General features: G+C 44.1%; 2 protein-coding genes across 4 annotated transcripts in view; one reads left to right on the top strand and one right to left on the bottom strand.

Annotated features, from left to right (window-relative positions):
• The window catches only part of ABCB7 (ATP binding cassette subfamily B member 7), a 140,623-nt gene extending 123,983 nt beyond the window's left edge, over positions 1-16,640 (bottom strand). The window contains exon 1 of the mRNA XM_075835713.1: positions 16,291-16,640. Coding sequence (XP_075691828.1) covers positions 16,291-16,431 — 141 coding nt within the window. The 5' untranslated portion in view covers positions 16,432-16,640. The remainder of the gene's footprint in view (positions 1-16,290) is intronic.
• The window catches only part of UPRT (uracil phosphoribosyltransferase homolog), an 88,366-nt gene continuing 80,668 nt past the window's right edge, over positions 16,544-24,241 (top strand). For 2 of the 3 annotated variants that reach the window (XR_012850339.1, XM_075835716.1), the window contains exon 1: positions 16,544-17,098. Coding sequence is in view for 2 of the 3 variants with exons in the window: in XM_075835716.1 (XP_075691831.1) it covers positions 16,791-17,098 (308 nt within the window). In the remaining variant the exon portion in view is untranslated. The remainder of the gene's footprint in view (positions 17,099-24,241) is intronic. The other variant, XM_075835715.1, reaches the window with a different exon arrangement.

Below are 24,241 nucleotides of genomic sequence, written 5' to 3'. Positions count from 1 at the left end.
ATGGGTTGGGTACTGGATTGTATCAGGCTCTCCCCGCCACCCCTGGTGGTGGTGGGTAACGGGGTAATAATGGGGGGAGGGGTTAGTATTAGCCTCTGCACTGGCTAACACGAAGCCCAGCAGTAGTAATGGATGTTGTCAATCAGAAAACTTCCATTACTAAGGCGCTAATAAAGTCTTAAAAAACAAACAAAGACAGAGACATAAGAAAATATTTCTTTATTGAAATAAATCCCCCCCACACAACTATCTTTGACCATTTTATTTAAAAAAAAAAAAAAACAACGTAAGTCATCGCAGTCCAGCGAATCTATGACGTAGTCCAAACGGTTCAGCGGAACCTGCAAGTACAAAAAGAAAAGTTAGTAATATGAAAAATTCAAAAAAATCTTCTTATTCTCATCTCCAGGAGTCTTCTGTATTCTCCCTGCGCCGCAATATAAACAAGACATCAATGAACTTCTGAAGCGTCATATATTACAAGTTAAAGAAGTTTTCCCACAAACGCATGTATCCCCTATCCACAGGATATGGGATACATGTGTGATCGCTGGGGGTCCGACTACTGGGGACCCCAGCAATGAGAACTGGGGCCTGACAGTCCCCCGAAGTGGCCAGCGCTCCATTAATTTCTATGGGAATTAGGGGACCGCTGTCTCTGGCAGCTCCATAAAAATGAATGGAGCAATGGTCGAGCAAGTGCCCCAGCGCTTCATTCTCATGGACCACTTCGGGGAATTTCAGTCACCCATTCTCAACACTGGGGTCTTAGCGGTCAGACCCCCAGCGATCACACATGTATTCCCTATCCTGTGGATAAGGGAAACATGTGGTTGTGGGAAAACCCCTTTAAAAGGGGTTTTTACAGTCCCTAAAAGCGGATCTGCGGGGGTCCCGGGAATTGGACCCCGACCAATCAGCTGTTTTGAAGGGGGTGCAGCGCTCGTACGAGGGATCCTTCCCCTTAATTTCTTCTTGCTCACTGTGAATGGTTGACACTGTTGTAGAGGTGATTCACAGTATTGCAGACCATTGAAGCGAATGTGAGAAGAAGGCTGCAATACCAGTAAATCGCAGCTACATCCGTGTCAATTTACAGTGAGCAAGAAGAAATGAAGGGGCCGCAGCGCTCGTACGAACACTGCACCCCGTTTAAAACAGATGATTGGTGGGGGTCCCAGGATAGGCCATCAATTTTTAGTGACTGGAAAACGCCTTTAACTCCATATGTGGCATCCACTTGGGTCTTTTTATATTTAAACCCAGTGCAGTCCTTAGAAGAGCTGCGAAAGACAGAGGATAAGGGAGAGTAGTCTCTGCTGTGGCAGCGCCCGGGTTAGAATCCTTACAGGAGATGGAGGTAGGAATATCAGAAGTGCAGGACGGATTTCGTCCTTTCCCTGCGCCATCAATCCCCTTCCTCCATTGCCTCCTCCTCATTTATCACCCTCACCCAGCCCGTATTTATACGCTTGTATTCATTGTCCAGCAGTGTGATCCTCCAAGGTCATTTGCCCCTCCTCCACGTCCGCTGCTGTCCCCATCACCTCCCTACAGGGGGTTTCTCTTTCTCCACCTTACCAATTTTCTCATGTGTTCCTATTTGGGTTCACAGGTCGTAGTGAAAACGTGTTTTTATGCCACAAACCGGGGCAAAACTGCACCATTTTGACTCAATTCTTACAACGATTTAAGATTCCGGGCAAAAAACAAAAACATTTTCACCGCCTGTCTGAACCCAGCTTGACTGAAATAAGATATGTGCAAATCCTACCTGACATCCATTTTATTTGGACTCCACATTTTTGTGTTTGAGGAGATGCTGTATTCTACTTTCAATATTAAGCAGTGCTATACCGCACCCTCCACCCCAAACCACAGATTCGCGCAGCCCAAATAAAATAGATGTCTTGCGGCGACAGACCGGGCACACACCTTATTTGACATGTTCCAGTTCCACTATTAAAACAATTTTTCCTTTGACTTCGTCTGTCCGGTTTCGTGCTTCATGAAAGGTAGCACGCACGTATTTTTCGTGTGTGATGTAACATACGTTTAGAATGACCTAAACTCACCCCTTATATATGAAAGCACTGGTATAAGTTATAGTAATGTTTCCCTGCATAAATAGCGAGTTTTTAAAACCTTGTATCCCTATGTATTAGTATTTCCGCAAAATTCGTACTCTTCCTTGGCTAAAAATACTCCTCAAAAATGCTAAGAGGATTAATTTGACTCTGCTGGAAAAAATGTAGCGCAAACTCAGCTTGTACTATTGATTTATGGGAAAAAATTAAAACTACAGTTTCTTTAATGATGCTAAAGAGAGTATTTTTAGGCCTCATGCACACGACCGTAAAAACTCCCGTTATTACGGGTCGTAATTACGACCCCTAATAACGGGCTCATAGACTTCTATTGGCGACGGGTGCCTTCCCGTTTTCTCACGGGAAGGTGCCCGTGCCGTTGAAAAAGATAGAACATGTCCTATTTCAGGCCGTAAGAACGGCACGGACAGTCCATAGAAGTCTATGGAGCTCTCGTAATGACGGGTGGCTACATGTGTGCACCCGTCATTACGGCAGCGTTGCTAAGCGACGTCAGTAAATAGTCACTGTCCAGGGAGCTGAAAGAGTTAACTGATCGGCAGTAACTCTTTCAGCACCCTGGACAGTGACTACCGATCAGTATAAACCTGTAAAAAATAAAAATAAAAGACGTTCATACTTACCGACAACTTCCTGCTTCCTCCAGTCCGGTCTCCCGCCCGTTGCCTTGGTGACGCGTCCCTCTCGACATCCGGCCCGACGTCCTGGATGACGTTTCAGGCCATGTGACCGCTGCAGCCAATCACAGGTCAATCACAGGCTGCAGCGGTCACATGGACTGCCGCGTCATCCAGGGATGTCGGGCTGGATGTGAAGAGAGGGACGCGTCACCAAGACAACGGCCGGGTAAGTATGAATTTGTTTAACTTTTATTACAGAAAGGGCTGTCCCTTCTCTCTATCCTGCACTGATAGAGAGAAGGGGCTGCCGATTAGTGCAGTGCTATTTTGCCGCCAAAAACGTGTGACATACGGGTGACACCGGACCCATATTTACGGGCACGGGTTCGTAAATACTGGTGCAAAACGGGTCGAATACGTGTGACACTGGACCCGTATTTACGCCAGTATTTACGGGTGGGAAAAAATACGGTCGTGTGCATGAGGCCTTACACTGGTGAATAATATTTAGTGCCACCTCTCGCTAGTTTATCTCCACTACCAGTGACGGTATCTGTGACAAATTAGCACTGGAAGGGACTAAAATTAAATGCTCTCCCCAGGCAAACACAAAAAGTTGTGAGCAGTTGAACGAAGCAGTTATCAGTGTGAGACAGGGGTATGATATGCCAATACAACAAAGCGGGTATACACTGATAACACAATGTGCTAAGAACTGACCCGTAGGTTTCCTTGCTGTCTAAATGTAACTACTGTATGTAGATAATCCGATTGTGAATAGAAACAAAATAAGTTTTATGCATAATTTACATAGCAGTATTATTGTTCCTTGTGGACTAACTGTACTGTAGTGGAGGACTCAGGGCATTGTCGCCTTTTCAGCCAAAAATACCAGAAACAATTTAGTGTAGCATGCTGGGCTATTGTTTCCGGTAAAACCATGGACACCCGGACAAAACCCATCAAAGTCAACAAGTTCTGTCGGGCGCTAGTTGTGTCCGTCGTTCAACGGAACCGGCACTTCTGGTATTTTTGTTGTATTCGGCTTTGACAGAGCAGAACAGCAGAAAGACTAACGCAGATGTGAACAGGTCCTAACATTACATTTGCTGATACCCCTTGTCATATTCTGCAGGTTGTAGACTACTGTCAAATTGGCAATCTGCATTCATAGACCACGCTGCCACGGTTTGTGGGTTGACCTATTTCAGTGAGCTGGAACTATAGAGGGTTTTATGATGTTTTATGTACAGCTCTGTCACACTAATACAACTGTACCTATATGAAACAAAGTTAGCACTAAAGTGTGCTTCCCTAGTAAATCAGACGGCAGGGTTATTTTTCTACGGATCCCACTTTTTACAGGTAAATAAGAATTTAAACCCATCGTGCCGCAGCGATTTTATGGATTTTCATTAATCTAAACGCCATATTAACTTTATTCTGCGGGTCAATACAATTACGGCAATACCAAAATTATATAGTTTCCTTTTACATTTTACTCGCCAAAATCCGAGAGCCATAACGTTTTTTATTTCTCTGTCGATTGAGCGGTATGAATGCTTATTTTTTGCGGGACAAGCTGTAGTTTTTAATGATACCATTTAGGGGTACATGTAGGTTTTTGACCACTTTTTATTCCAATTGTTGTGAGAGATGGGGTAACCAAAAGCCAGAAATTCTGGCGTTTAACTTTTTTTTTTATACTATGTTCACCGTGCTTGTTAAACAATGTTATATTGTAATAATTCAGACTTTTACGAATGCAGCAATACCAATTATGTTATTTTTTACAATGCTTTAGAGGGAAAATGGGAAAAGGAAGGGGTTGTTTGTACTTTTACAATTATTTTTGTACATAGAAAAAAACACCAACTTTATTTTAATTCTTTTTTACTAGTCCCCCTACTGGATCGCTTACACTATATACTGCAATACTAATGTATTGCTGTATATTGTGTTTCCGACAGACACCTGTGGAGCCCTGCCAAAGGTAGGGCTTAATAGGAATACAAAGATGGCTTACCTGGGGGCCATCATCATCCCATAATTACCTTGTAAGTGGCCCGATGGGCTGTCAGAAGGGATTGCCCCCCTCTTTCTAACGCTTTAGATGCCGCGGTCGCTATTTACCTCGGCAACTATGGCATTAAATGAGCAGGATTGCGCTCGAGCGTGATCTCCCTCGTTACTGTGAAGGGACGGGTGTAACATGCAGCCGACACTCACATTATTTAGAGCGGGCTGAGCCCGTAATCCCGCTCCATACTTCCCCTGCCAAGTTACGACTTGAATATGCATTATATGTTGGGAAGAGATTAATAGGCACCTTTATGAAAAATCCTGAGTAGAAAACAAGAACACAACAAGCACATATCTAAAAGTGTCATCTTTGTCAATTGTCAGGCTTGCTTGTTTATAATAGTTTGTGCGACACAGTGAAAGAAGGAGGCAGCTTGTGGGATGAGCAAGTGAGAGAAAGGCGGGCTGCTGAGCTGCGAGTCCTGTGTGAGAAAGGAGTGGACACAAAACTAATGGATTGCCAAGCGAGAAGTGAACCGCTGCTGAAAAGTCAGGACAGGGCATAAGCTTTTATTTGGATTGCCGAGTAGGATTGCCAGGTATGGCGCAAGCTACCAAGAGATTGACCTATAAGAGAATGAATATAGTTAGGCTGAGTAGCATATAGCCATCTCAGCATTGCATCTGATCGACCACTGATGGGCAAAGAACCCCTGCGCCACAGGCCTAAAAAGCAAAGTGCCTTTATATTTTTGAAACCAATACTCAAAATGGAGAGTCTCCTGCCACAGGATAATGGAAAGCATGACAGATTCCTAATTACCTGGAAGGGTTGGATTCTGTTTACAGAGAGTGATGCACTTTCTCGTTGGCTCGAAGATAACACCGGAATGTCTTTGGCGATTAACGCGTTTTCGGTCGAGGTCCTCCCTCCTTACCTTACCTGTCCTCCCTCCTTTTCCAATTCCCTTTTACATTTTCATTCTATGCTTCATCTACCAATGTAAACTTCTTGTTTTTTGACATTATATATACTCTATTCGTATTGTATTCACCTGTGTTATACTGATGTGTTTCAGTTAAACTGTCACTTGTTTTATATGCAATTGTATTTTTATTGTATATTTGTTTTGAAACTAATAAATTTCGATAAAGAAATAAAATATTTTTACTCAAGAATTGTAAACAATAACTCACACAGCACAGCGTGATCTCACAAGATCACGCTGTGCTGTGATTAAGTCCCACACAAACTTTACCGAAGTGTCGGGAGTGTGAATAGACATCGCGTCCTGGCTGGAGGTGATGTCTATTCCTTCTCAAGACACTTCAGTAAAGTTAATGTGGGTGTATGTGACAGCACAGTGTGATCTCACGAGATCACGCTGTGCTGAGTACAAATGGACATAAATGGAGAGAAGTGTATGACGCCGATTGGTCAGCGTCATACACTTCTCTTTACAACACCCACTTGGTAAAAAGGTAAAAACACACCCAGTTGTCTATTAAAAAACTAATTAGCACAAATCTAAAATTGCTCATAACTTGCTAAAAAATGATCGTTTTTCAAAATAAAAACCACTGTTAACTACATTACAGCGCTGATCTGATTATGTAGGAGATAGGGCACTCATAATGTGGTGACAGAGCCTCTTTAAAGGGGATATAAAATCATAAGATGACCTATTGTTTAAATCAAGTTTTTAGGTTAAAGAGACTGTCACCACATTATAAGTGCCCTATCTCCTACATAAGGAGATTGGCGCTATAATGTAGGTGACAGCAGTGCTTTTTATTTAGAAAAACGATCTATTTTTAGCTTTATGCTAATGAGTTTCTTAATGCCCAAGTGGGCGTGTTTTTACTTTAGACCAAGTGGGCGTTGTTCAGAGTGTAGGACGCTGACCAATCAGAGTCATACACTTCTCTCCGTTCATTTACACAACAATAGCGATATAGTTATATCGCTATGTGCTACCACATAAACACACACTAACATTACTGCAGTGTCCTGACAATGAGTATACATTACCTCCAGCCAGGACGTGGTGTGTATTCAGAATCCTGACCACTTCTGCATCTTTCCAGCAAGGCAAACGTAACCTCGTTTAAAATGACAGGTTACATCGTAATCTCGCGAGATTACGTTTGCCTTGCTGTAAAGATCACAGAGACGATACAGAAGTGACAGGATTCTGAATACACATCACGTCCTGGCTGGAGGTAATGTATATTCATAGTCAGGACACTGCAGTAATGTTATAGTGTGTTTATGTGGATGCACATAGCGATATAGCTATATCTCTATCTGCAGTGTAAATGAACGGAGAGAAGTGTATGATGCTGATTGGTCAGGGTCATACACTCCTCTGTACAACGCCCACTTGGTTTAAAGTAAAAACATGCCCACTTGGGCATTAAGAAACTCATTAGCATAAAGCTAAAATCGCTCATAAAGTGGTAAAAATAGATTGTTTTTCTAAATAAAAATCACTGCTGTCACCTACATTATAGCGCCAATCTCCTTATGTAGGAGACAGGGCACTTATAATGTGGTGACAGAGTCTCTTTAAACATTTTTTAAGAATTTTTGTTTCTTTCTTTCCATGTTATTTTCTTAGTTTTCACTCTGACCACTGATCCTCACAATAGACACTTCCTGTTCTGTAGAGATCACTTCTCAGCAGTCATCTCGTTATCATAACATGCAGGATTACAATGAAAGGGACCACCTCTATATAGATAACACATGATCCACCATTGACAATAGGTGACGGACACAGCTCCCCTCCTGTCCCTTCCTACACCGGTCACAGAGCATGCCTAGAAAACTCTCCCATACAAGTCAATGGATAATCTCTAAATGGGTGTGACACAGGCAGGAATTCACGGAATTTGTTTGACGTTGTTATAAATGCTGTTCGAGGAGAAAAGTCACATTTCAAAGAGGAATCTGCCTGTCATAACATTTGCTCCATTCGGGTTTTAAAAACCATCACCATTTTAGGTAATAAAAAAAAATGACAAGATACTAAAATGAAGCTTTTTAAAAAACTTTTATTAAAAAAAGGGGACATAATCTTCACTTGTTCAATCAGGGAGGGGGACATAAACTTCATTTGATCCGGAAAATTGCACTTTGGGTAATTACCTAATATAATGTCATTATTAGAATTGCCCACATTACAGACAGAAGGAATTCCAATAATAAGCCTGCAAATTCCTTGCTGGTGTTGACAGCTGAATACAGAGGCCATTTTTGGCCTTGTGTATTTGGATTGACCACTCACGAGGTTGTGGGATCGCCCTTAACAACTCTACTATAACAATGACCAGTTAACTGTCTATGTGAGCCGTCTTCAGCCTAACAAGGAACTCCGATGACAGCAGAAGGTGCAGAGCGCTCAGCTAAGCACTTCTGCACCTTCGTTTCAGTGACGGTGGGGGTCTCAGAAATTTGGATTGGTTGGGGTGCAGGTGCTAATATGTCTTTATGACCTGATCAAAACTTTTCTGAAAGTTCAGTTACTCCTTCAAATGCTGCTCTGGCCCCACACTGGCAGATCTGTGTATACACTAGACCTCAGTGTTATTGCAAAACGTTGCCTTGACATCCAATCACTGTTGCGGATATCGATAATCAATACTACATCAATATGGATGAAACTTCATGGAGGCCTAGTATGTACGGGAACCAATGAGGATTTTCTAATGTTGGACAATTGCTTTAACATATTTGCAGATACATTTTTTCTAGAAAAGTTAATCCAAAACGTTTAAATTTTTTTTTATAAGTAATGTAATAAGTGAATTAAATAAATGGTATATTTTAAAGGGAGTCTGACAGCACTTGAAACTCCTCAAACCGCTAGGACTGGTAACAAAAAAATAAACATATATTGCCAACATTACTGCTTGTAATAGTTGAAAAATTTTATTCCTCCATGCACCATGTGAAAATGAGATTCGGAGTGTCCGGCAAACTGGGAAGTGTCTTTCATCGTCCCCCTTCTATGCAGTCGATTGATGGAGATTTAAAGAGAACAGCGTATGACGCAGCGGAGAAGCAGAGCCATCAATCCCTTCAGATGGGAGGAGTTGGGGGAGGGGTTTACAGCTCACAATGAAGACACTTCCCATTTTGCCGGATACTCCAAAGCTCATTTGCATATGGCACATGGAGCAATAAAGAGACTTTTTCCAAGTAATACAAGCACTAACTTCCTCTTCAAAAGGTTCAAGGCACTACAGGGGGGGGGGGGGAGGGGGGGCTCTTTCCTCTTGGAGAAATAAGGAAGTTGAGCATTCTATAAAATGCCATGTTTCGTCCCATAGGTCTATAACATATGAGACACACTTGTGGGGGTCTATTTTCTCCTCTATATTTTTTTGCAAAACGGAGACAGAAGCCATCTTTCCTTTACTTAGGAACATGGACGCCAAATACAGCCTAGTGTAAACAAGTTCTTATGTGTAGAGAAGGAGCGCAACGGTTTCGTCCTCTCATCCTTCGTTCCTGCTGCTTCACATCGTCCTCCTCCTCCTTGAGAAGTGCGTCTTACCGCAATGTTCACAGTTGCTGCCCGCCATCCACCAGGAAGCATCAAATTTGTTTTATTGTAGCAAGCAATGTATCTCAGAAGCTTTGGCCCAGGATCCCCTGCTGCTTACTATTACTAAAGAAATGGAGATGTGAAAGCGGGATCACAGACTGTGCTATTCCTCAATTATCCTCCAAACACATGGTCAGTCAAGGCCCCTATAATGTATCCATGGGAGTTATTTCCTTCTTTTGTAATAACGTGGCTGAAGTCCCGAGAAGTAGAACATTAGGCTGTTCCACTTAATTTACTAAATCGTATTTTGAGAGGAGACAATGTTTTTTTTGTCTAATAGGTCCATTTCTGTAGTTAATATATAAATGGCTATTTACAATGTATTCCTTCTTTACAGCTAAAGCCGAGCATTACATTATTGAGCCGATCTTCTGAATGCAGGGCTGTCATCTAGACTGAAAACTAGGACAGCTGACATTTCTGGTGCATATGAAGTCCTCTACAGTAACATCAAAAGGACAACCGTTTTCTCCTGAGCCAATCACAAGGCCTTCGAGGTCACATGTGGAGTAATTGTCGGGGGATCCTTGGTGAGGAATTCCCCACTGAAAACCAGTACAAGTAAAAACAATCACAGGCTGTGGTGAAATCTGTGCAGAATTTAGGGCATGATGCAAGTTTTCAAATCCACAGCGCTCACTATGTGTGGTGTTCTGTGTGCCAGATTTTTGCCACGGAGTGGGAACTTGGCCTTAGGTGCCCACATTTTATATTTTTTTTGTGGTGCTTAGTAAAAGATGCTTAAACTATGTAAGGCTCTATTCACACCATGTTAACAGTGTACCTTAAGCATACGGAAATACTCCCGGAATACACACTGGTATTCATAGACTTCTATGGACACTTTTTTCGCCTTTACTAGACTTACAAATACAAAAGGCCCCCGCAAAAAAAACAAAAAAAAAACATCTACTGCACAGTATATGTTTTATTGAAAAGGAAGTCAATGGGCAATACATTTTAACCAAAGCTATCAGAATGTGATTGAAGTGTAGACTTTCAGATTTAACCCTTTAACAACATGCCTCGTACATGTACGTGGCAGCCGTTAAGGGGGAAGTATGGAGAAGGCCTAGGGGCTGAGCTCCATACTTAGTGGGTGACGGCTGTGTAATACAGCTGGCACCTCACTAGATCGGGGCGGAATCAAAGATCACTTTCCATTTAATCCCTTACATTGTAGACCAGGGCCTTCATTAGGCCCTCAGACTGCCATGACTACCATCTTAAACCCTCGATCTCATTGTGGGGGCCCGATGGCACGTCAGAGTGGGCCGCCCCTCATTCTAACACTTTAGATGGGGCGGCCCCCTGTGACGTGCCATCGGCCCTCCCGCAACGCAATCGTGGGGTGAAGATGGTCGTCACGTCAGCATAAGGGTCTAATGAAGGCCCCCAGGTCTGCCATCTCTGTACTCCTATGAAGCCCTGCTGGAGGAGACTCTAAGAAACACGATATACTACAATACATTAGTATTGCAGTATATCATGTAAGTGAGCCAACGATCGCTGTCCTAGGGGGACTAATAAAAAAGGAAAAAAAAAACAGTTAAAGTTAAATGTTCCCAAAAAAATATTAATATTAAAAAGTAAAAACGAAAACAAAATGGTACCAATAAAAACTACAACTCACCCCGCAAAAAAATAAGCCCTCACATTGCTCAATTAATTAAAAAATTAAAAAAAGTTATGGCTCTTGACACAAAACTATTTTTTTTTTCAAAAAATAGTATTTTTTGTAAATGTGGTAAAACATAGAAAATCCCATAAATTTGGTATCGCCGTAATTGTATCAACCCGTAGAATAAAGTGAACATGTAATTTTTACCGCCTGATGGACGCTGTAAAAACAAACCACCAAAACAATGGCTTAAATTACTGTTTTTTGCCCATTTCACCGCACAATTTTTTTCCCCCCAGTACATTAAATGGTGCCATTAAGTACTACAGATTGTTGCACAAAAAACAAGCCCTCATTTAGTACAGTCTTAACCCCTTCTCTACATTTTCCATATGGATACGGCAAAATGTGGGAAGCACTAGCTTTCCATGACGGCTCAGCAGCGTCGGTGCCATCATCGCCGGACGTCAGCGGTGTATTACAGCTGATATCCGGCTGTATTGGCGGGGTCCGAAATGAGCTTAGATCCACGCCATTAACCCTTTAAATGCAGCGGTCAACAGCGATCGCTACATTTAAGGTGTTTGCAGCTCATCGGCCCCCCGGTCATGAAATGGCCAGGGTTCCGGTGGCTGCAATGGCCACCGGAAGCCTCATACTGGACTGCCTTTCTGGCTGGCACGGAAGTCGTTCAGGCGGGGCCTGAAAGGCTTCCATAGCTGATGGCGCCGGCTCAGGAGCTGAGCCAGCGTAATCACTGGTGGGTGTCAGCTGTATGTTACAGCTGACATCCACCTGTAATGGCAGGAACCGGAACTAGCTCCAATCCCTGCCATTAACCTCAAAAACGATCGCTGCATCTTAGAGGTTGCTAGCAGATCGGCAGACCTGCCTTGCAATCAGGGCTGCCAACTGCTGCTATGGCAACAGGAGGCCTAACAATGGTCTCCTCCTCTGGCATTACGGAAGCTGAATATGCCCCACCAGGAGGCGAAGCCTAATCGGCTTGCTGTCAATGAATGACTGACAGATCTAATACATTGCACTACACAGGTAGTGCAATGTATTAGAATAAAAAAAAATCAGACAGTTGGACCTTTAAATCCCCTAGTGGGACTAAAAAAAAAAAAAGTGAAAAAAAAGTTATAAAAGCATATAATAAAAGTTTCAAGTAATAAAATGAAACACAAACGCCCTTTTCCCTTATCAAGTCCTTTATCATTGCAAAAAATAAACCATACACATTTGGTATCGCTGCGTCCGTAACGGCCTGAACTATAAAATATTATGTTATTCATTCCACGCGGTGACCGGCGTAAAAAAAAACCCTGTAAAAAACGATACCAGGATTTCTGTTTGTTGGTCACTTTGCCCTACAAATATTGGAATAAAAAGTGATCAGAAAGTCACATGTATCTAAAAATGGTACCTATAAAAACTATAGCTCATCTCGCAAAGAACAAGCCCTCATACAGCTCCGTCAACTAAAAAATTCAAACGTTATGGTTCTCACAACTTGGCGACAGAAAAAAATACATTATTTTTACAAAAGTAATTTTATTATGCAAAAATTTGTAAAACATTAAAAAGTGCTATACATTTGGTATCAGCGAAATTGGACTTACCCACAGAATACAGGTAGCATAACTTATAAGGCATGGTGACCGGTGTATAAAAAAAAAACACAACTAAAAAACGATGCCAGAATTGCTGTTTTTTGATCACCTTGCCTCCCAAAAAATAGGATAAGAGATCAAAAAGTCCCATGTACCCCAAAATGGTACGAATAAAAACTACAGCTCGTCCCGCAAAAAAAAAAACAGTCCTCCTACCACTACGTCTATTAGTAAAATAAAATTAATTAAGGCTGCAATAAGCCAGGAAGGAAAAAATATGCAACTGTGCAGGCCGAGGGGAACATTTCTTCGAATTATCAAGGCCCTAAAATTGGGGAACCAGGAACGTTAGGGCCCAAACATATCTGCTGGAAGCGAAGGTGCCCGTATTATACCAGCACAACACTTTCCCAGCAAAATTCCCCAACCTGCAAAGGTGGAGTGTGGACCAAAGGGGGGATAAGAAAGGACATTTATCAGTGCGACACCGACCTGAGCATAAAGGATTGCTTCACAGCAAAATATCTATGGATTATTTTACGCTTTCTTTTTTACCCCATTATTATACCACCTGACTATGCCCCTGATGTACTCTGCCCAGCTTATATATGCCCCCACATTATAAGTTGAAAAACCAGGAATACTAAAAAAAAAAAAACTGCTACCAAGCAAAATCCACACTCCAAAAGCCAAATGGCGCTCCCTCCCCTCTGAACCCTACAGCGTGCCCAAACAGCAGTTTACTTCATGGTATACATACATGGCATCGCTATAGCCGGGAGAACCCTTTTAACAATTTTTGGGGTGTGTCTCCCCAGTGGCACAATATATTTGCCACTGTAATGGCATATCTAGGGAAAAATTTTGATTTTTACTTTGCACCATCCGCAGCGCAATCATTTATGGAAAAGCCCTGTGGGGTGAAAATGCTGACTACACCCCTTAATAAATGCCTTGATGGGTGTAGTTTCCATAATGGGGTCACTTCTCAGGGGTTTCTTTTATTACTTCACATCAGAGCTCTGCAATTGTGAACCAATACTGTGTAAATCGCCAAATTAGGCCTCAATTTCGCATGGTACTCTTTCACTGCTGAGCCCTGTAGATCGTCCAGGCAAAAGATTAGGGCCACATGTAGGGTGTTTCTAAAACCGGAAAACACAGCATAATAATTAGAGAACTGTCTTATGGTGGCACAAGCTGGGTACCACATATTGGCATATCTATGGAAAAAATACAATTTTCACTCTGCAACATTGAGTACACACTAATTTCTGCAAAACACCTGCGGGGTTAACATGCTCACTACACATGGTGACATGGTGCCCTAGCTTAATACCTTGAGGGATGTAGTTTCCAAAATGGGGTCACTTCTAGGGGTTTCCTGTTTTGTTCCCACAGGGATTACAGCCACATTAGCATATTTAGAAAAATGTTCACAACTTTGCAAATAATATTTAAAAAATAAAAAATAAAAAAAATCACACTGTAGTTATCAGCATCAGAGCGCCCATTAAATTAGTTAGGAGATAGGGAATTAATAAACTGGTGACAGTCTCTTTAATGCTAAATTTTTGTTAAACCCCTTCAATTAAAGCTTGGAGTCTATACACTTCTAGAATCTTCAGTGCTTGGTTTCAAATCCATTGTGTCAGTGTACAGAGGCTAATGACCTGTCAAACTGGGCAACGATCAGCCATCAGCAGATCATATCGTTTTAAAAACTGAAACTAATATTGTTGTATACACAGGCAGACGTGCTGCCGACATGACACAAATGTATGGGGACGAGCGATCGGAGTAGCGAGCACTCGTCCCCATACATAGCTCTTTGTGGAAGGAGCAAACGAGCCGTCTCATTGATCGTTGCTTGTCGGGCCGTGTAATATCAGCTTAAGAATTGTGTCACTATCCAAATACTTCTGGACCTGACTGGTACAAAGTCAAAACCTCCCTCCCACGACGGCCCCTGTACAAAAAAATGTCTCTTGAAAGACAAGGAGAAAAAAACGTAGAACAGCCTGGTCCGCCAAGAACGTGACGTCTTCTCTCAGTAGACGTCTGTTATACGTCAGGTTCCCTCCAGCGTGTTGCAGAAAAGCCGGAGGCAAACTGATGCCAGAACGGACCCCTATGGGATCTGTTCTGGCACACGGGACATATGTTGTGCCGCCGTACGGCGCCGAACCTGTGCAGGAGCCGGTTTAAAAAACGTAATGTTGCAGCATTTTTGTGTCCAGCTCCCCGGGAAGTTCGGCGCTGTATCCTATCTTAAAGTATTGTTTGCTGGATGAACGCCGGGTGCAGCCACTTCCACCTTCTGTGGGAGAATAAGCTACAAAATCCTGGCGTGGTGTGGGGTGGGTAGGTGATACAGGGTGGGATTGGGTAGCTCTAAAGGCGCCAAAAACGAGCTCCTCCCTGAAGTCAGGGCTATTGTTTGGCGCCTTTTGCAGGTTGTTTCGAAGTTCTGAGGTGAGTGGACAGCAGCTGCCTTCTGGGCTTTCCCTCTCGGCCGGCATTGCCGACGCTTCTGGACCCCAGTCCCCGGCCAGAGCGTTGCCAACGCGATTCCGCTCGTGGAGGAGTTCCTGGCATCACTGTCCATATATGTCCCTCCCTCTAGGAGCAGAGTCCCTTACCAGAGCTTCGGCATTGCTCTGGTCAGGGACTGCAGTCCAGGAGCGTCTGCAACGCCGGGTGAGAGGGAGAGCCCAGAAGGCACCTGCTGCCGGCTCACTGAAATAAAGGGGCAGAAGCACTCAGCAGAACGCGGTGCTGTTTCGGCTGTGTTTGGACTCCTAGGCTTTCTATGAGCCCATACACGGCTCGGCTTCCTCTCCCACGAGAGCCAAACAAAGCCGATCAGAGAGGTTTCTGCCCTGTTGCTTTGACCCCAACAAAAAAAAACTTCTGGACATGCCAGGATCTCATCTGAAGTTTTGTGAAATGACAAGTACACAACATGTATCTAATCTATCATGTATCCAATCTATCACAAACTATGCACCACTCTGATCACATTGGCACATTTTCAGACCCTAGAATACCTTTTTGGTGGACCATTGTGGTAAAAACTGATGACAACTAATGGTTTTTGTAGTAAAAAAACAAACGAGAAAAATCCTGATGGCAAATGATCCATTTTTGCATCAGTTGTAAATACTCGACAAAAAAAACTGATGCAACTGATATATGTGAACGCAGCCTTATCAGTGTCCACACACCGCAGCAAGGAGTACATTCTCCTCCAGTCATGTGTTATGTACGATTACTTCTGCTTCAGGTTCACTGATCTCCAGTCTTTGGCTGCATTGACAGTGTAGTTGAATGCAATCTACTGTTCCCTGTTATCAGCCACTTTAGACTGGAGAGAGGTGGACTGTACTGTTCTCCAATAGGATAATGACAGGAAGTCCAGACCAATGTCTGGCCCGATCATTACTTCACCTCTCATCTCTGCAGTGACCAGACAGGTATATATATATATATATATATATATATATATATACATACAGGTGACTGACAGCAGCTCGGGGATATGCTGCCCTTATATAAGCGGAGTACTTTAGGCTGGGAGATCCTTCCATGTTCCGAAGTTCAGCAACTTCCCGATCTCCCCACCTGACTGTCATTCGGCTCTGACTCGTCCCATGCTCTCGTCCTCCACTACACTGTCCCGCTCACCTGGTTGTGCTGTCCCTTTGTCCGGGACCTGCTTGTCTTGTACCTTCGCTCCCCTGGAGACCAGGAGCTGAGTGTCCTCTTGTGCTGCCATAGTGACACCGGTCTCCTCCGGGACACACTAAGCACCATGAGCAGCGCCATGTCCTGGGTCACGGGGTCTGCAGCAAGATTGGAAGACTCTCAGTCCTCCTGAACCATAGAGCAAATTGCTAGAGTGTACACGTTTGACAGGAAGCCAGACACACACAAGCAGATAGCCCCGCCCCCCGTCATTGGGTGTCGGGGATAGTAAAGCAGCTGGTTGTATGAGGAGCGTTTATCCTGCGTGCTATACGGAGCCGGCCGCACACTATAATGGGACATTCCTGCACGAAATTAGGGTCAAAATTTCACATTTTACCGCCCGCATGACTTTCTCTGAATAGTTTATACGACTTGCTAACAGTGACGTGCGGGGGGCGGCTCACGCGTATGATTGACATTAGTGCCAACCAACTGGAATGGAGGCAGAGAAGCCTCGCGAGAGCTGCTTTGTGTCAGCAGCAGTAGAGCACGCTGCCAGGTGTAGTGTGAGGCCGGAGTGCATGGAAGTCATGCCGGGCGAGCAGCAGCCACCGGAGCTCTCACACCGACACATAAGATTTGCCGATGGCAGCGGAAGCAGCAATGAGGCGGATAAGGACAGCGAAGGCAGTGGAAGTCCTGAGGTGGATGCGTCCGATGATCAGCAGCAACTTGTGGGACCTCAGCTCAAGCTGCTGCCCATGAATGACCAGATCCGGGAGCTGCAGACCATCATCCGGGACAGGTGATGAGGCAGTGCGGCTGAGATGTGATAGTGGGCAGTGCTGCTCCTATGGGAACATCAGCGGCGTCATCCTGCATTGTATTCTGACCTGTCACATGTAGACCGCGCCTGCACATCACATAGAAAACATCTGACACGCGGGCGATCACCCCCTTGACCATTCAGAAGTGCCAAGGTGCCAGACTAGCCTATTCTATCCGACAATTACCTGCTGTAGTTAATACCGCACAGCATTTCACAGTCAAAATGGGCACAATGTGTATGGGCAGCGCCAATAGACTGCTGGTTACCAGTTATAAACCATCTCTAGGTAGAAATGGGGCTTTAATATTTTTCTGATGGGGAAGCCGGTAATGAATTTCTGAAATGTCACCGTGTTATTGGAGGAGATTACATTACTGAACATCTAGGACTGCCAAGTGACATGACCTTATGTTCAATTTCTCTTTTAATAAATTTGTCAGGTTTCGGCAAATGAGTGTTATTTTATTTTTTTTCTATAATTAAGTTATAACATTTTCCTTTTATACTTTCTGTATTCCTCACGTTTTCAAGATCTCTTCTTATTATTCAGTCAGAACATTGATTGTTTACTTCCAGTGGATAACATTCTGTCCATGGTCATGTGATGGACGCGCAGGTGCGGGGATCGCTAGAAGACACCGCTATGATACACATACTGTAACGATCCCAGCACCTGTGTGTCCAGCACATGACCGTGGAAAGCATTTTATCCACTGGAAGCAGAGATCTTGAAAACCGTGAAGAATTAATCCTGATAAAATAAATTTGCTGAAACCGGACAATCTTGGGGGCTGCGGATGGGAAAGCTTCTGTGAAACAATAGGTATCTCTGCCTAAATGTATTTATTGTTTACTAAAATCTAATAAATAATACAGAAATGGGGAATACTGTGATGTTCGGCGTTGTCTTCAGCTGAGTAGTTGGTAGAGATCTACCGCCAGGCAACCACATATACGAGCCTCAATCTAGATTGGCACTTTGAGAACTGGAAAAGCAGCTTAGCAGCACCTCACATTACATCACATAGAAACTGGGGACAGGCTGAGTGGGGGCTGGTGGGGCCTGTACCTTGGGTCCCAGGATTGGTACCAACACACATCTGTCTTGCAATACCTCTGGGGATAGGCAGGGAGTGGCAGTAAATGAAGGCATCTGACTTGGAATATGTATCTGTCATGCCTGATGCTTACCTTTTGAAATCGTTTTTTTTTTTTTAATAAAAATGTCTATCAGTGCGTTTGGTTCAACTTTCAAAATACTTTTTATTAAAAGTTATTTTAACTTTTTCCAGATACAGCTGTTTTGTATCCTGTATAGAGAGCACATGTATCTAGCGCTAAAACCTGTAGATGTCAGGTCAGCGGCAATGACGGGTTTAGTGACAGCGGGTTATGAACTTAGATATGATCGGTAACAGTTCAATCCTGCATGTCGAAGATCCGCAGGACTCGCTGACAATGAAGCCGTCAGTCCCGCTGACCTGATGGCTACAGGCTTCAGTGCTATAAACACCTGCTAAGTATACAAGATACAAAACAGGTGTGTATCAAGAAGTAAAAATAATTTTTAATAAAATGTATGCTAAGTGTAGCGTTACATGGCCGTTTTCAGAAAAATGAAGTTCTATGGGTGTATTCACATGGCTGTTTTTTTAATGGCCCGTGAATATTGGGCGTCAAAAAATCTGACATGCTCCCATAGAAGTCAATGGATCAGTTTTTACCGGCCGGGCCGTTTTTCAGGAAACCATCCTTGTAACGGCCGGTAAAAACTGATCCTGGCTGAGGACTCCCCGCACACAGCGCTACTTTGAGTGCTGAGCCTGGGGAAGCCCTTGACATTACTGTCCATATAAGGACAGTGAAGTCAGGACTTTCAACAATGGAATCCCTGGCCAGAGCATCGCAAGATCTCTGGCCGGGGACTCGAGTCTTATAGATAGCTCCCCTCCATGTAGATAGCAACCCCCTGCCTGAAGGTAGCAAACCCCTCCATCCCCCGTAGATAGCGCCATTCTAGCTCCCTGTAGGAGCGCAATCCCCGGTGGCCAGACCCCGCTTTAGCAGGGGATTCTGCTCCTGGAGAAGCCCCAGCGTCACTATCCATATATGGACAGTGACGTCAAGGGTTTATTCCTGGAACGGAATTCCAGTCTCCTGACGTCACTGTCCATATATGGACAGGGATGTCAGGGGCTCCGTCTATGAGCGGAATCCCCGGCTCGCTCTGGCAAGGGATTCCGCCCTCCTGACGTCGCTGTGCATATATGGACAGAGACGTCAGTGGATTCCGCTCCTACAGTGGCGCAATCAACAAGGGGGGGGGGTGCAGCGCTATATAATGGGGGTGTAGCGCTATCTACAGGGGACACTGGCGCTATCTAAATGGGCACCATGGCAATTTGTGGGCTCTGTGGCACTATCTACAATGGGCACTGGCACTTTATATGTGGGCACTATTCCACTTTGTATGTGGGCACTGGCACTTTATATGTGGCACTATCTACATGTCATGTGAATGTAGCCTTAAAGCATGCCTGTCTTTTTTTAGGTGACTTTTCAAAATAAGCTGTCGTATGTGTGTGCATCAGGAATAACACTATTTCTGGCCATTATATGACTTGTATTGTGCATTTTAGCAGTCTTCCCAACAGCACGCTCTATTTCTAGAGCTTTAGGCTGGGTTCACACGACCTATTTTCAGGCGTAAACGAGGCGTATTATGCCTCGATTTACGCCTGAAAATACGGCTCCAATACGTCGGCAAACATCTGCCCATTCATTTTAATGGGTTTGCCGACGTACTGTGCCGACGACCTGTAATTTACGCGTCGTCGTTTGACAGCTGTCAAAAGACGACGCGTAAAATTACAGCCTCGTCAAAAGAAGTGCAGGACACTTCTTGGGACGTTTTTGGAGCCGTTTTCTCATAGACTCTATTGAAAACAGCTCCGAAAACGGCGCAAAAAACGCTGCGAAAAACGTGAGTTGCTCAAAAAACGTCTGAAAATCAGGTGCTGTTTTCCCTTGAAAACAGCTCCGTATTTTCAGACGTTTTTGGCTCAGCGTGTGAACATACCCTAAGGGTATGTGCACACACACTAATTACGTCCGTAATTGACGGACGTATTTCGGCCGCAAGTCCCGGACCGAACACAGTGCAGGGAGCCGGGCTCCTAGCATCATACTTATGTACGATGCTAGGAGTCCCTGCCTCGCTGCAGGACAACTGTCCCGTAGTGTAATCATGTTTTCAGTACGGGACAGTAGTTCCACGGAGAGGCAGGGACTCCTAGCATCGTACATAAGTATGATGCTAGGAGCCCGGCTCCCTGCAGTGTGTTCGGTCCACTACTTGCGGCCGAAATACGTCCGTCAATTACGGACGTAATTAGTGTGTGTGCACATACCCTAATTGTGCCTGAGCTAGTGGGTGGAGCCTAACTGCTATGATGTGTTCAATACACCGCACATAAAGAAGAGGAGAATCCTGCTCTCTTATCTCTAAGGCCTCATTTACACGAACGTGATATACGTCCGTGCGACGCGCGTGCTTTTCACGCGGGTCGCACGGACCTATACAAGTCTATGGGGTCATGCAGACAGTCACAGCGTGAGTGCTGAAAAAAACTCACGACATGTTCTAAATTTCTGCGTTTTTCGCGCATCACGCACCTATTGAAGTCAATGGGTGCGTGAAAACCACGAAGGTCGCACGGAAGCACTTCCGTACAAACTGCGTGATTCGCGCAAGAGCTGTCAAACTCTGAATGTAAACAGAAAAGCACCACGTGCTTTTCTGTTTACAAACATTCAAACGGAGTGTCTTAGAGATGAGCGAACCGAACTTCACCGGGTTCGGCCAAACTCGTTTTGACCGAACCCGGCAAAAAATTTTCCGGTACGCGATGTCAGGAGACAGTCACTGTCCAGGGTGCTGAAAGAGTTAAACTGGTTCAGCACCCTGGACAGTGACTTCCGATCACAATATACATGAACGTGTAAAAAAAGAAAGAAGTTCTGACTTACCGATAACTCCTGGCTTCTTCCTCCAGTCTGACCTCCCGGGATGACAATTCAGTCCAAGTGACCGCTGCAGCCAATCACAGGCCAAGCACAGGCTGCAGCGGTCACATGGACTGCCGCGTCATCCAGGTAGGTGGGGGCGGATGTCAAGAGAGGGACGCATCACCAAGGCAACGGCCGGGAGACCGGACTGGAGGAAGCAGGAAGTTCTTGGTAAGTATGAACGTCTTTTTTTTTATTCACAGGTTGGTGTATATTGTGATCGGAATTCACTGTCGAGGGTGCTGAAAGAGTTACTGCCGATCAGTTAACTCTTTCAGCACCCTGGACAGTGACTGACGTAGACTAGCCTCATCTCTATGATGGCGGCTGCGCGAAAATCACGCAGCCGCGCATCATACACTGATGACACACGGAGCTGTCAAGTGCCTTTTGCGCACGCAAAACGCTGCGTTTTTTTGCGTGCGCTAAATGCACACGCTCGTGTAAATGAGGCCTAAAAAACACGCACACACACACACGCAGCACTCACGGAAAAAGTGATGTTTATTCACCCAACAAATGCGCATTTGGCTCTTTTTGTTATACATCATATGGGGAGAAGTCACTCCTATCATTTGAAGCTTAGCACTGACCATTTATTTGGTAATTTGCGCTTGTGCTGCTCCTACCTGCCTTACTATCTTTTATATATATGTGTGTGTGTATATATATATATATATATATATATATATATAAAGCTGCAGCTGCATGGAGGACATTATACAGCAGTAATGAGGAATGTAGCTAAGAATCCAGCACTGGGGTGACATATAACTTACCAGAAGCTACAGCACATCTGGCTATCTTTTTTACTTTGCTCCTCCCCTCTCCATAGACTTCTATTGAAGAGACACACCTTCACTTCCTGTAGTCTAAGGACGGGCTTTGCTTGACAACAGGGAATGGAGAGCAGATTACAGAAAGGCAGACACCTAGTGGCAGTAACTTCACGCAGAATTTGCATGGCTAAAACAGTCACATTTTAACAGTAAGTAAGTTACAAAGTTAATCTATATCGGGTATACTATTAGATCAGCATAAGTTGTTTGAAAAGTTAGTGTCCATTTAAATTAGCTCTGATTCCAGATGGTTAACTGAATTTACCAGAAGGACACGCACATTGTAACGTCACACCTCCTGCATTGTCATTTGGTTGTCTGTGAATGTATTGAAGCTGCTGTTGTCACTGGATTCTTGCTCCATGAATGTGTCTCCCCTTGTAGAAGGAGAACAGCAGATCACTTCCAACCTGTTATTTAGGAATAGGGGAATGTTTACTCTCGCATTACATGTCCATTTATTTTATTTGTAATCTCTGCCTTATAATCTGATAAACTCCTGCCGAGTCACACAGAAACGACACTATGAAGTACCAGCATCCCTTCTATCCAATCGACGCATTGCAAAAGCTATAAGTGAGCAGTCTAGGAAAGGGAGTACACCAGAACCACTGAGTTTGGGGAACAAGTAGATGCCTATTCACATCCTAATAGAAAGTGGCAGTGTTATGATGGGAAGCGGTTAAAGAATAATAGGGGAGAGTATTTCCATAGGTATAGCACCCGATGGGGACCGAACCCCTCCAGCATTGCTGTACGGACTCGGCTGTGCCTCCTAGAGGAGAATAGCTCTTGTGTAGTAGGCCGCAATATTTTTCAGTTGGATTCTTCGTAAAACTACTGAAAATACCTCCATATGAATTCACAGGCACATGTACAGAAAAGTCCCCATGCACTAGACTAGGAGCCCTATCATGGCCATATGTACATTTACCATAGTCCAGTACTATGGCGTAGGGATGTCACGATACCAGAATTTGGACTTCGATACCGATACTTCGTTTAGTATTGCGATTTCGATACCAATTTCGATACTTTTGCCAACAGTAATAAAAAAGAAAAATCTTCCGTTTTCTGATGTGAGGCGCGACGTGTGATGAATTTTGAACGCGCCTCACATTAATAGTAATTAATCCCATCATGTTTCTCAGTCATATTGGGTTAATGTGCGAGGTACATGATGGGGTTAATTACTATTAATGTGAGGAACATGGAGGGTAAATTCATCGCACCTCGCGCCTCACATTAATAAGTGAATGAAAGCCGTGTTTATTTCATTTTTTTACAGCGTACACATCATAAATGATGCAAAAAAAATTGTTGTGCGCCATTACTGAATGTGTATATTTTATGTATTGAGACTTATTTTAATGTTTATTGTAAAAAAGGTGAAGGTGTATTTTTTTAAAATTTTAACAATACTTTGTTTTTACTTTATTTTTAAACTTTAATGTACTGACATATATCAGATATGTGCCAGTACATTAGCCTGTGGACGGATAGCACAGACATATATCAGATATATGCCAGTACATTAGCCTGTGGACGGATAGCACAGACATATATCAGATATGTGCCAGTACATTAGCCTGTGGACGGATAGCACAGACATATATCAGATATGTGCCAGTACATTAGCCTGTGGACGGATAGCACAGACATATATCAGATATATGCCAGTACATTAGCCTGTGGACGGATAGCACAGACATATATCAGATATGTGCCAGTACATTAGCCTGTGGACGGATAGCACAGACATATATCAGATATGTGCCAGTACATTAGCCTGTGGACGGATAGCACAGACATATATCAGATATGTGCCAGTACATTAGCCTGTGGACAGATAGCACACAGGCTGTTGTTAGGACATACTTGGGTATGTCCTAACAACATGAAATATGGTAAGACAGCCCTGGGGTCTGTCAATAGACCCAGGGCTGTCTGCCCATATATGGTATGGCCCTCGATCGCGTCACAGGAATTCCCTGTGACGCGATCCAGGGGCATCCCCCCTTCTCACTTTCCCTTGAATGCTGCAGTCAGCTGTGATCGCAGCATTCAGGGGAATAGCGGCGGAGATGAGAGGTTTCTCTGATCTCCGCCGTTATAGAGCGGGGCTGCGGCTGTGTAATACAACCATTGCCCCGCTCCTGACAGGAAGTGCGCGCGCGGTCAGCATGAGGAGGTGCGGCCGGCGCTGCACTAA

Source organism: Rhinoderma darwinii, chromosome 8, assembly GCF_050947455.1.
Source record: "Rhinoderma darwinii isolate aRhiDar2 chromosome 8, aRhiDar2.hap1, whole genome shotgun sequence".
Taxonomy (NCBI): domain Eukaryota; kingdom Metazoa; phylum Chordata; class Amphibia; order Anura; family Rhinodermatidae; genus Rhinoderma; species Rhinoderma darwinii.
The sequence above is the reverse complement of the archived record's forward strand: the minus strand, read 5'-3'. Positions and strand labels throughout refer to the sequence as shown.